The 13379-nt window shown below is 41.7% G+C and overlaps 1 protein-coding gene across 3 annotated transcripts in view; it reads right to left on the bottom strand.

The window, feature by feature from the left end:
- FAAP100 (FA core complex associated protein 100) overlaps window positions 1–7488 on the bottom strand; it is a 34435-nt gene extending 26947 nt beyond the window's left edge. Inside the window, exons 1-3 of one of the 3 annotated variants that reach the window (XM_039346624.1) lie at window positions 6545–7488; window positions 5936–6116; window positions 926–1044 (exon numbers count right to left, since the gene is read on the bottom strand). In XM_039346624.1, the coding sequence (XP_039202558.1) occupies window positions 926–1044; window positions 5936–6100 (284 nt within the window). In that variant the 5' untranslated portion in view covers window positions 6101–6116; window positions 6545–7488. Of the gene's footprint in view, window positions 1–925; window positions 1045–5935; window positions 6117–6354; window positions 6425–6495 lie in introns of those variants that run through there. The other 2 variants (XM_039346609.1, XM_039346615.1) reach the window with 2 other exon arrangements.
- Window positions 7489–13379: the final 5891 nt, after the last annotated feature.

The following is a 13379-nucleotide window of genomic DNA, read 5'->3' on the forward strand; positions in this document are numbered from 1 at the left end:
TTGCCTGAGGAATTTGCTCCTCTTGCCCGTGACTCTCAACCTTCTGGAAATATTCTGCATTCTCCAAAGAATCTAAGTTCTCTCTCCTGCTACTTGGTACATTAGAGATGCCTCTTAGAGTACCTTCATGTTGCTATCTCTCGCTTACTTACTTCAAATCCGACTTTTGCATACATACCCCATCCGCATCTCCTATTATAAGCATACCTCCATACCAGTTTAAGGGAATTAGATGCCATCGACAACAAGATCATTCCCAAAGCTCCCAATCAGACTTTCTATGAGTCATAGAAATTCAACCCATTAACTGACAGAAGACCTCCATAGGCTCAACAAGGTTCTGTTGGCCACATCTGCCCAATAAGTCAGAGCTATCCTATCCTGTCCTAGCCTATCCATCTCCTAGCCTATCTTCTGTCCTGTCCTGTCCTATCCTATCCTATCCTATCCTTTATCCTATCTCCTATCCTATCGTTACATTCAGAAGTTAGGGGTGCTCCATCACTGAAGGTTTTCAAGAAAAGACTGGACAATCATTTGTCTGGAATGGTATAGGGCAGGGGTTCCCAACCAGGGGTGCTCGCACCTCCTGAGGGTGCAAGACGATATTCCAGGGGGTGTGAAAACTTGGGTTTTCAAAATTATAGTGTATATGCATAATTTGTTGCTGTTACTTCAAATGTTTGTAAGGGGTGCAAAAATATATCAGAAGTGCTCTAGGGGTGCGGGGTATAGAAAAGGTTGGGAACCACTGGTATAGGGTCTCCTGCTTGAGCAGAAGACCTCCAAGGCCTCTTCCAACCCTATCATTCTCTGTTTTATGTTCTATGTTTTAATCTATGTGATCACTCCAGCCTTTAATTCAAGAATTTTAGGCAAGGGATGAAGCTTGAAATACTTAATGCAATCACATTTCATCCCTCACCTGCTTTGATAGTCCAAGGACACGCAATAAATGCCAACTCCAGCACAGAGAATATACAGCTGATGGTGGAGGGGCAAGAGCTCCACATGCCAGACTTGATCAGGAAACCTGTAGACAGCCTAGGAAGAAAATGGGACAGGGGATCACAAAAAGCGTTCAGTAGTTCTCCAGGTAAAATAATGCATTAGCAGACATCTTTACAGCCCATTTTCTGGTTTATAGACTCGCATTAGACCAGGCACATAAATACACATCCAATTGGTCATCAGTAGCCCTGCCTAGAATGAGCAGGGAAGACTTTCCCTAATAAAATCTGCTCCGATTCCAAATAAACCAAAGTGCACATTATTTACTATCAAACTACAAATAGTGCTTGTTTAATTGCTAAGCAACACGGTTGTTAAGGAAAACATCACATGACCACAATGGACTCACTCCCTCACTTCTGCCAGTCATTAAGTGAGATATCACATGACCGTGACTTGCAATTTTACTGCTGGCACCTCTATGGATTCTGCCATCAAAAGCCAGCTGTGATGTGTGCAAATGATAATCACATGACTGCAGGATGCTGTGAGAATGGTAAACACCAGGCAGTTGCAAAATACCCAAATCTTGATCAGACGACCATGGGGACACTGTGACAGGTGTAAATGTAAGAACCGTTACTTTTTCAATACTATCATAATTTTGAATGGTCACTAAACAGGGCAGTCTACCTATAACCTTACCCTGGTGCTTACCACTTATTTCATTATAGGACAGTGATGGCGAACCTTTTAGAGACCGAGTGCCCAAACTGCAACCCAAAACCCATTTATGCATTGTCGGGTGCCAGGTGGGTGTGGCCCATTGGGTGGGTGTGGCTACGGTGGTAACGGCAGAATGGGTGGGACTAAAAAGTTCAATCAATCAATTCCAACTTTGCAAGATCTTTTTTTTCCCGCAAGAAGTTGAAATTGATTGATTGAACCTTTTTTTTTTTTTTTTGCACATGGCGGCGGAGGCCTAAAGTGAAAAGGTTTTATAAAACCAGCTGAAGGCTTAGGACTGGGGTGACGGCGTGCGTGCCCACAGAGAGGGCTCTGAGTGCCGCCTCTGGCACCCGTGCCATAGGTTCGCCACCACTGTTATAGGAGATAGAGCCTTATACCATAGAATTTATCTTTTTTTTCAATTGCTATTGGTATTGGTACTGCTTCTTGGTGCTCGGTATTGCTTCTTGATTAGTAAAATAACATTGAGTAGGTGAAGACTTCTCCACCTCTAAGTTAAATGGGAGAAATTACACCTCAATTTACCCCCCCCCTCACGGCACTGTTGTCAAAAGCAAGAACACAATGCCAGTAGAAAGCTGGTAATCTTGCACCCCCAGATGCCACAAGCTTCATCTGGGAAAAAGTGAAAACCAAAACAAGGGGGAAGTTGAAAATCTGTCTCTCCAAAAGCCACAACAAGCTCTATCACCGCCTGTCTCAACTACCGCAATGCACAGGGCTGCCTTTAGCAACCATCTGGAAGCTTCAGTTGGTAGAGAATACAGCAGACCAAATGCTCACCAGCAGACATCACTGGAGCCCGTAAGCCCTGTAGTGCAGGCTCCGCTTTGGTTGCTCATTGGCTGAGCAGTGCAGACGTTAATCTACAAAGACCTTCACACTTGGCAACAGGTTACTGGCAGAACTGCAACACCCTATGAAATTGGCCTGTGCTTGTGGCTGGAGAAACCAGCAGCTACTCCCTGTTTTTGGGAGGTCTGGAGAGTTAAAATGAGAGGAGGGGAGAAATATTTTCAGACTTGCAAGGATCCATTAACATAATCTTACAATAAAAGTAGAGAGCTATTACTCCTGCTTCTGCCTCTTGTCTGGACTACCTTGACAAACTAACAGCCATTGACAATTGGATGGATAATCTACGGATAGAAATCTACTAAAACCAAATAAGTTACTGCCTTGTGCAGAATCAGACCCAGGATCCTGTGAGTATGTATCATTTGAGACACCTCAGGACATCTAATCTGAAGCCATTTTCTGTATATTCTCAACTAGAGGGAAGCTTAAAGTAAATCTTATCTGCTTTGTTTCTTTATCTGAGGATGTTATTTTGCACGTCATTGTTCCTTTTAAGCCATTGTCATTGGCTGATATGTCATTGAACATGTGGAACATTATATCCAAGATGGGGGCTTTCATTTCAGCAAGGAGAGAACAAGCAGCAGCCAACACACACATCTGTCTGCAGTCAAAGCTGCAACAGCATTATAAGCACAGAGTATCGAGTATCATCTATGCATGAAAAAGCCTTGCAAAGTCTGTATTTTTATTATTTATGTGAGAAATGAATAATCTATATGCATATTAAACTATTTATTACCTATAATTCTGTGTGAGTGGAAAGTGTGCAAAGTTCAGCTTGTTATTATTTGAATTAAAGGGATGCCTTTAATAAAGAGTTTCTAACCTCAATAACTTTAAAGTGTGCGATTTCAACTCCCAGAATTCCCCAGCCAACATACTGGCTGGGGATTCTGGGAGTTAAAGTCCACATACCTTAAAATTGTTGAGGTTCAGAAACATTGCTTTAATATATGAAGGTATGGTTTAGATCTTGGAAACAGCACTGGAAAATCTAGGTAATCTGGAAAAAATATATTTTATATATGTATCAGTTGTGACAATATAGCAATCAGAAAACCTATCTTTCATTTTATAGTTCAACAAGACTACTCTAGAAACAAAAGGCAGATTTGTAAGGACAGTTTTAAGGAGGGTGGGGGAGAATCACCACAGACTGATGTTAAGAATTGGATGCTACACGTAAGTGACTTATGAAGAACAACCAATTTGCTACCAAAGGTTGCTATGGTGAAAAATATATCATTAAAAAATCAACAGAAAAATCTAAAGGAGGTAGACAGTTAAGAACATCTCTGCATCTCACATATCCTCTCTGCCTGTTAATTTTTTTTATAGAAAAAATAATAATGATCCAAGGAGTCTTTCAAAAATGAAGCTGTGGTTTCCAAATTATTTCTTTAAAATACCAGATAAATGAGGAAGGAGGGAAAGCGGGAATATGGGCTGATCTTGGAATCCAGTTAGAATAATGCGATATGGAGGGTAGAAAACAAAGCATCAAACCAGTCTGGGTTAATCATATAGGACCCATTTCACTTTGATTCTTTCTCTACTACTATGCCATTCTAAACCTCCCACACACATACACACACACACACACACACACACAGAGAGAGAGAGAGAGAGAGAGAGCTATGTGTTTGCAGTGCATTCTACTCAACTGTTCTCTGCTCGTAGGAGAGACTCTTGTAAAAAAACTAGTTTTTTAAAAAAATAATAACAGATTAGAAGCTCAAGCACTGATGAAGGAAAAATACAGTGTCCTAGCTTCAGCTATTTCTGATCAAGTTTTAGTCAGAAGTAGCATAGGAACTAACTGTATGGACAAAGATAATGCAATAGATCTCCTTTGCTCCGATCCAGAACTATGAAGGGCAGACTTCATTTTCTGCGCTGTTTAATTTTCTCCTAAAAATTCATATGCAGGAAGACAACTTCCAGCACTTATTTGCAAAGCATTTCTGGTCCCCGATAGCAGCCAAGCAAATGTAAACTGATGGGCTTTGAAAGCATCCTAAAATGATGAATAATAAAAAAAATACCTGTGATATGTATATTCACCTTCGTTTGTAATTAAAAAAAACTAGTCACAATCCAATCACTGAATGGATTCCATACTGTCAGATATATTTTATGACTGGGATAGGTAAGCTGGTGCCCTACAGAAGTTCTGGACTCTTTAGTTCCCAGAAATATGACAAATTACAGATTTTGTAGCCCAAGTTATCCCCCACTGTCCAGAAAGTACATTGCATGTAATTATTGCTTTTCTTTACCCAGTTTCCTCTGGTGCAAAAATTTGCTGTCTGTCATTACTTTGAACTAATTCTCCTAAACAAAGCCATCAAAGGCACTTTACTACTCCTATCTGAGTCTCCTCAAGGGAAGGAGCAGAGAAAATCAACATTCTGTTAGGGATATCATTATTTTTTATGTGTTGCAGTGCTGCTCTACTTTTTCTCTTTTTAGTCCAAATGCTGTATTTAGAATTAGGATTAGTGACATAAGGTAGATATGCATAGAATTCGCTTCATGCTCATGTGCTGTATGAACATGTTTATTTTTAGCATTTATAGGGTTGAAAAAAAACTCACGATAAAATTACAAACTGGGAAACAGAGCTACCATGAAAATGAATGCATCTCTTCGCATGAGATTTTACCCACCAGGTCAAACTCAATTTACAAAGATTTTTGGATATACCCATGTAGCCTTCTTGTCAGTATGGAATGGTTTGCCAATGCATTCTTTCAGAACACATTTTGAAGTTCCCTGTCTAGTCTACAGAAATTCCTAGAGGTTTCCCATCCCAATACTAACCAGCGATGAGCCTGCTTTGCTTCTGAGATCAATCAAGGTCAGCTTGATACAGCAACCTGCTGCAGTTATATATCAGTGGGATTTAATCCATCCTGGTATTCTCTGATGCTTTGGACCACAATCCCCATCATACACTAAGTAAAGAGCAGTGGAAGTGTACTTCATTATATCTGGAAGCTGTCAGACTTGGAAGGTAGCTTTAAGCTAGCACTAAAGGATGCAGTATGAATTGCACCTGTACTTATCTTCAGTGCTTAGACAATGCATTGTTCTGTACACTGATGGGAGATATTAAACCAGATTAAGAAAGATCAACTATGATTCAGTAATTATTAAGATACTAGTGTTTTCAAACTTTTAAAGGAGATGCTGCTGTCATGATCTTTAGAGGCTCTGCCTCCCTCAGCCACCCCATCAGTGTCAAATTGCCCTAAAATCGCCTCCCAGCCTCTGACCTGATTTCCAGCGTCTCTATCTCCCCATGGCTCCTGCCGCTGAAAGAAGAAGGCTTGGGCTCGGCTAGCAGGACCAAACGCCAGCCCAGACATACCTTCATCAGCCGCCCTTCTTGGTCGTAGACATAGACGTACTCGGTGCCATTGGAGAGGTAGATCTGGTTCTCGTGGCACAGCACGCGGGGCTTCCCGGCTGCCAATCCCCCAACCGGGCAGCAAAATCCCGCCAGGTAATCCACCCTGTGCCCCACCTGGGCCATGACTGCCGCTGCTAGCCTGGAAAGGGGATCAGAGAGTTGTGGAGGCAGAACCGGAGAGCCCTTCAGGTGTCACCCCGCCTTGTCTGCGAAAGCACGTGGGAACGGAGCAAGTCAGCTTGCATGCGAGCTCCCCCCCCCACCCGGGCCATACTACCCCAGCCCCGGCGCCCCCGGTGGGAACGAAGAGAACAATAAAACCCGAAGACACACCCCCCCACCCGTTTCACACTAGACAAGGCAAGGCAAGGCAATACACTCTCGAGACTGCAAAGAGAATCGTCATAAATCGCAATCAGCGGAGCTAAGCAAGCAACTGGTCTCGCCCCCCCCCCTAAACCGGCATGGTCGTCCCCCCCCCCGCCAGAACACCAAAGGGGCGGAGCTGCCATTCTGACCCCGCCTCCTCCTCCTCTCCAAGGCAGCGGTCGAAACGCCACCAGTTACCAAGCGCTGGGAGAGGCGCTGCTTTACGGCTTTCTCTGTCTGTCCGTCTGTCTGTCTGTCTCTCTCTCTCTTTTCGGGCTCGGCTGTCGACTGGAGCTAGCGGAAGCAAGCGGCTGCAGAGACAGTTTACGACGCGCCGTAAAGGGAGGGAGGGCGAACTCTGCGCGCCTTTTCCCGCTGCTCGTGCGGTTCGCTGTTGCCATGGCGATAAGAAGAGCGAGTCCTGGTACGGGAGCGGCTTGCTGGGGAATAAACGAATGTCAGGGAACCCAAAGGAGAGGATGCTCGGCGGTGGGGCCGGGCTTCAAAGAGGGACGCGCAGAGCCAATGCATGGCGGATGCGGGGTCTTGCATTTATATTTGAAGGAGGAAAGCTTAGAAAGCGTGTGTGGTTTTCACTGGTGGGAGAAGAAGGGAACACTGCAAAAAGAGTGGCTCAAACATTCTTGGCTGGACTGGGGTCCTCCGGGTATGCCGGGAAGCTCTTGGTTGATCTTGCCTTTGCTGGGAAGCCAGACAGCGTCGGGTCTGATCTCCGCTTGGATGGGAGACCACCAGGAAATCAGAGGGTTAGACTGAGAAGTGAAAAATATATGTGCATAAATGGCAAGGAGGCTGCATGGATGCATCCATAGAAACAAATGGAATACTGTAGCTTGATTCAAAGGTGTCTTTAATATGGGAACTCTGAGAGTGGTTCCTGACTGAATATGCTGAGAATGCCTGGGTTTTGTGGGACTCTTAACACTACCCTGTGTTAAGAGAAATCAGATGTATAGAGAAAAAGCAAGCAGCTTTGGACTCCAAGAGGAATCCCAGTCATCCATGTTTGGAACTGTGCAAGGAATTGTGGTGGTGCAGTGGTTAGAATGCCGTACGGGTAGTCCTCAACTTACAATAGCTCATTTAGTGATTTTTCAAAGTTACAATGGCACTGAAAAAATGAATTATCACCATTTTTCACACAACTGCTGCAACAGCCTTGTGGTCATGTGATTAAAGTTCAGATGCTTGGCAACTGACTCATATTTATGACAGTTGCAGTGTCCTGGGGTCATGTGATCACCTTTTGCAACCTTCTGACAAACAAAGTCAATGGAGAAAACAGAATCACTTAACAACTCTGTTACTAGCTTAACAACTGCAGTGATTCACTTAACTTTGGCAAGGTCATGAAATGAGGCAAAACTCACTTAATGATTGTCTTGCCTAGCAACAGAAATTTTGAGCTCAATTGTGGTTGTAAGTTGAGAACTACCTGTATTGCAGACTAACTCTGCCCCCAACCTGGAGTTAAATCTTCATGGGGCTCAAGGGTGACTCAGCCTTCCATCCTTCCGAGGTTGGTAAAATGAGGACTTAGATTGTTGGGGGCCAAAGGCTGACTCTGTAAACTGTCCATAGAATGCTGTAAAGCATTATGAAATGGTATATAATCCTAAATTATGTTGTTATTGCTATCAATTTATCTGCTCAAATACTTGAATCGTGAGTTCATAAGTTGTCTTTAAACTAGTTTCTTAAGTCTACCTTATAGGATTGTTGTGACTTTAAATAAATTAATGGAAATAAGTATAGTCAGGAAAAAAACAGCCCTCCAACCAAGTCAGCTATATTTTTCTCCCACACTAAAAATTGGAATAGCAGTACAAAAAATAATCATTGGTTCTGTGCCCAGCCAACCAAAGGTTCATGTAGGCTGAGCATTATGTGGTGAGTACTATATTTAACAAGATGTTGCTCGCTGTTGATTCCACAGCTTTTTGTTCTATTAAAGCTTTGTAATAATTGTTCAGATCCAACCCCACATTTCAAAGCTAGAATGAGAAAGTGGCAATCATCTGGTATTTGCATTTACAAGCAACAGTGGTGTGTACGCATGCCAGTGTAAAAAAAAAAAAAAGTTCATAGTGCAGCTGAGGCAGTAGATGGCAGTGTTGATTGCAATGATAGTTATCCTTCCAAAATACCATAATGAGACTGGTAAAGGAACTGTCACTTAATTAAATGATTTGTTTCATCCTTCAAACCAAATTCCAGCAACTGAAGTTAACACTGTTTATTTCCTCTTATCTATTTAACCCCCATTTGCCTTTATTATGCCTTAGTGGGTTTTTTTTTAATTTCATAAGCTTGATTCTGATTCACAAACTAAAATTGATTTAAATCTATTTTCTAGAAAACTGCAAAGTTTGATTATATGTATAACAAATCCTGACTTTGGGAGTTTGTAGAGATAGCGGCTTATGCAACTGTGAAAATCAAAAGATATAATAACAAAGTTCAGAGATAGAGCCTACAAGTGGTTTTATTTAAATGTGTACATATCTGAAGTAAAAATGCATACAATGACATAGAATAGTTTATAGCTGCTAGAAATTTTTCAGAAAGACTCATGAATGGCATTCTAATAAACACAAATTTGAAGGATAGTTCTGTGCTTTTGCAGTGCATTAAATTTAATGAGTAGCCATAATATGGGACTTAATAGTCCCAGAAAGTATTAGATTGAAGTAAGGCTTGGAAAAGCCTCAATAGTTTGTTTTAATACATTTTGTTGATGTAACCAGAGGAAACATCTCACCCCCGTGGGATTGGCTGGCTCCTCTCAGGCTGGCAGAAGGCCAAGGAATTCCAGCTAGTGGGGTGCAGAAGAGCCTTTTCTGCTGTGGCTCCTGTCATCTGAAACATCGTACCCCTCGAGGTGAGATATGCCACCACCCTCTTGGCCTTCCAAAAGCGGCTTAAAACCTGGCTCTCCTGATTGTCCCGGGGTCCAGATGTGGGCGTGCCATTCTGGAGGTAGGATTAGCAAATTAAATCAAAGATCCCACCTTCATCCCATTTTATATTTCCCCCCCATCTTAGCTAATTTTCTGTTAATGTTTACATTTATGGTTTTAATGTTTTATAATATTGCTTTATCATGTTATTAACCACCCAGAGTTGTGTGACAGTGAGATGTGTGCTCTATAGTTTTAATAAATAAAATGTTAGCAATATGAATACATTTGTATAAAGATGAGGCAAGGACTTCATTTTGGTTATTAGGATCCATAGCAAAATAACGACTACCGTAGATTAATTTACAGTGTGAATTTATTTGTACATTGAAAAATTATGCTTTGAAAAAATACACATTTAAAAATGCAGAATCAAGAATGTCAGTCTCAAATGCTTAGCTTCTTTAAAATATTTCTGGCACAGACATTAAATGCTTTATGTCTGTGGGTGTATATGAATGAGTCAATGCAATTTAGCCTTCCAAAAGCTATAGCTTACAATATGTAGACTTTCGTGTTTTTTGTCAAACATGTTGTATGTTCTTTTTACTACATTAAATACAATTTATTAAATCCTGCTGAACATTAAACTAGGTGCATAAGATTTATTTATTTATTTAACTAATTAATTACTTGGCTGTCCATCTTACCTCATAATAATTCAATAAGTTGCAAGAGGAGGGAGAATGAATTACTTTGCAGAGTTTTTATTGACAAGCATAGTTCAAAGCAAGTAAGATAAAACTCATGCAGCTTTTTCCACATTTGTCACATAGCAAAACTTAACTCTTGACAGTTTTTTCAGTAGCTTATTTGTAGAGAGGTGACCTGATTTTTTTAGGCCTTATGCCACCCATGCTTAACTTAGCTACAATCTAGGTTTCAGTCCCATTACCTTCTTAAACACACTAAAAATTCAGCTTCATTGAGCATGATGTGAATGTTGATGGATGTGCTAAATCTGTGTCCCTAGTGCTTGAAAAGAGAAGTCTGGAAAGAATCAAACCATTAGGCTGATTAAAAAAATCAACGTAGTTTTCAGTGTTTTTCCATTGCTAAAACATTAGAGCCTGTGCAAAGGCCTGGTAGCCAAGATACAGCCCTCAAGGCATATGCTTACCAGCCATACATAACATCAAGCCAGAATAGTCTGTCAGCTCCTAGGGAGAATCAGAAAGATTACATAATATGCAATTGTTCCTAATCTGTTTATATTTAGATATGTGGAAATTAGGCCTGACTTTTCTCATTGCCCAAAACCAGCTTTGGCATGTAAAGCAATTAATGGAGAAGAATTTGGATCCTTTGTGCTTAAAAATGCACTCAGCTTTTGTGGCATCTGATTTGACTACAGTAGTGGGTTTTTAAAAGGGGTCATTCAAGGAATAAGGAAGCTCATTAGTAAATTACAGCCAAAGGAGCCAATTGTCTAACTCAATTTGCAGGGATTCACTTTCAGGAAATGAAGCTTTTTATGAAAATGTTTACATGGACCGAGAATTTTAGACCATGTGGCTGTCATTAGAGCCCAGGATACCCATTTTATAAAGCAATTTTGGGTATAGGAGCCTGTAATTCAATTATGATTGATTTCTCATCTTGCAATCCTAGACCTATGAGCAATATATTTTCTCTTAGTTAATTATGCCTACCTAGCAGTTTGGAAGCATGCAAGTGTAAGTAGATTAATAGGTACACTTTGGTGGGAGGGTAACAGCATTTTGTGTGCCTTTGGTGTATAGCCATGCTGACTGCATGACTGTGGAAATATGTCTTCGCACAATGCTGGCTCCCTCAGCCAAGAAACGGAGAAGAGCAGTGCGCCCTAGAGTCGGACACAACTGACAGGGAAACCTTTTTAGTTAAATATGCAGACAAGCGGTGGGTATTTTCTGACTGTTGAATAAATAGGAAGAGACTTGTCTCATAACTAGTCCATGCACACACTCATCCACAGAGTTAAATTGGAACCTCTGTAGAAAATTAGTACTTTCCTTAATGCTGCATCCATAAACAAATCTTTATTGACTGCCACCTGTAACAAACGTAAAATAGCTCTGCTTATTCATAAAGTATTTCTGGAGTCATACATGGAATGCTTCAATGGGCATAACTAATAGCAGTGCAAACAGAAGGATGTATATATTTGCATGGGATGTGACATTTCTACTTCCAAAGATGGATGGTGTAGATTGTAATATAGTCTACAATCATGGAAAGTAACAAATACTCCCTAGCACTTTGCTGGGCTATCATAATTATCATGTACTATTACTCAGTGTGCAAATAGCATGTAAAAACTATGTAAAGAAGCTAGAACCATTCCTAAGATCTTTAAGAACTGGAGAATGTGATACAAACTGTGTGCTAAATCTGTTTTTACAGTGTGATTCCATCTGTAATTAAGTTAAGTTGTGCATAACTTAAAACAACTACAGGGTCTTCGTCTACTCTTAAGGCAACATGTATTTAATAAAACCATTTTACCAAGGAACTGTTCCTTGGTGTTTATTCCAAAAATATGTTGGGAATTGTGTCTCCAGATTATCAGCCAAGAAAAAATTCTATTTAATACCTTTTATCTGAGTCTTTCACACTTAAGCCTTCATAGGAATTTTTTTTAGGGGAAAAGACAGGCAGACAGAGGGATGTATTGTAGTGAAGGTCCAACACCAGCTGGAGCACTTATTGCCTTCCCTCAGTCAAGGGCTTCGTGATCCACCTCCCATTCCGGATCAGGACTCTGCGGCGTTTGGCTGGCAAGAGGGCAGCCTTTTTCTCTCCTAGTTGGGCAGCCCTGATGAAAGGCTTAGCAGGAGACAGGTTCTGTCTTTTGTTCATCTCATCTACAAAAGATTCCACCCCCTCAAAGCGTTTAGTCAGTTCTCCAAGGTGTTCCTTGAGGGCATTAAATTCCTTGTATAGGTCATCCAGGACATCAGAAAGAGGTTTGATTCTAAAAAGACAACAGGCAAGAAGGGATACAGATTAAAAAAACAAACACTTTATCCCAGTGATGGCGAACTTTTTAGAGACCGAGTGCCCAAAAACTGGCCCCACCCCTGTCCCACCCCCTGCCCCACCCCTGCTCCGCCCCCACCCCACCTGCCCGCAGGGCCACTCATCGCCTCCAGGGCCCGCCGATCACCCAGCAGCGCCATGGCAGCCACACCCTCTGCCTGTGCCGCGCAGTATCAACTGTGCGCAATTGGGCGTAAGGACAGAGTCTTGTCTACGCTGCCTGGCTGCACTGCTCCGCGTGGGCCACGCTCGGGGGTGACTGGTGGTGAGGAGGGGGTCACGGGGGGAGGCAAGGCTGAGGCAACAGCACGGGTGCCCACAGAGAGACCTCCGAGTGCCGCTTCTGGCACCTGTGCCATAGGTTCGCCACCACTGCCCTATGCTAATTTAACGGAATCAGTTTTTCATTTTATTTTGGCAAAGTTCAAACAGAGCTGGATCTATGCTTCCAAATTCGATTATGGTATCTAGGCAGTAATTTATATAGATGCAAGTCATCTGTACAAAACTTTGCTCAAGCAAATGTCCATTTCTTGGGGATACTTCCAAAATACTGATGCAGTAACATTGACAAAGAAAGATTTATCTTATTTAGCTGTACAGTCCACAATAGACAGTACATAGAATCATAGGGCTGGAAGGAACCTTGGAGATCTTCTAGTCCAACTCCTTGCCCAAGGCAGGAGTCCAATTTCATCAACTCAGACTTATGAATCTGCAAATTGTAAGTTGCTTGTTTGTTCCTTCATTAGGGTTTGTTAAGAGCCCAACATTTGTCATTGTTGCTTTTTGTGCACTGCCCAGGATGTTTTAAGATTGAGACAGTTTTTGTTTTTTATTTTTGTTTTTTAAAAAAACAAAATATATCTCAAGGTCTGCACACACACACACACACACACACACACACACACACACACACACTGGACAAGGCCAAAAAACAGATTGAAAAATGACTGAGGATGTGAAAATCTAGCCATTGGCTTGGTGTGCTGTGCAAACATCCGAGGGCAGAGCGTGTTCTATTTAATCCT

This window comes from Crotalus tigris, unplaced genomic scaffold (genome assembly GCF_016545835.1).
Source record: "Crotalus tigris isolate CLP2741 ecotype Arizona unplaced genomic scaffold, ASM1654583v1 scf7180000017551.9496454, whole genome shotgun sequence".
Classification (NCBI taxonomy): domain Eukaryota; kingdom Metazoa; phylum Chordata; class Lepidosauria; order Squamata; family Viperidae; genus Crotalus; species Crotalus tigris.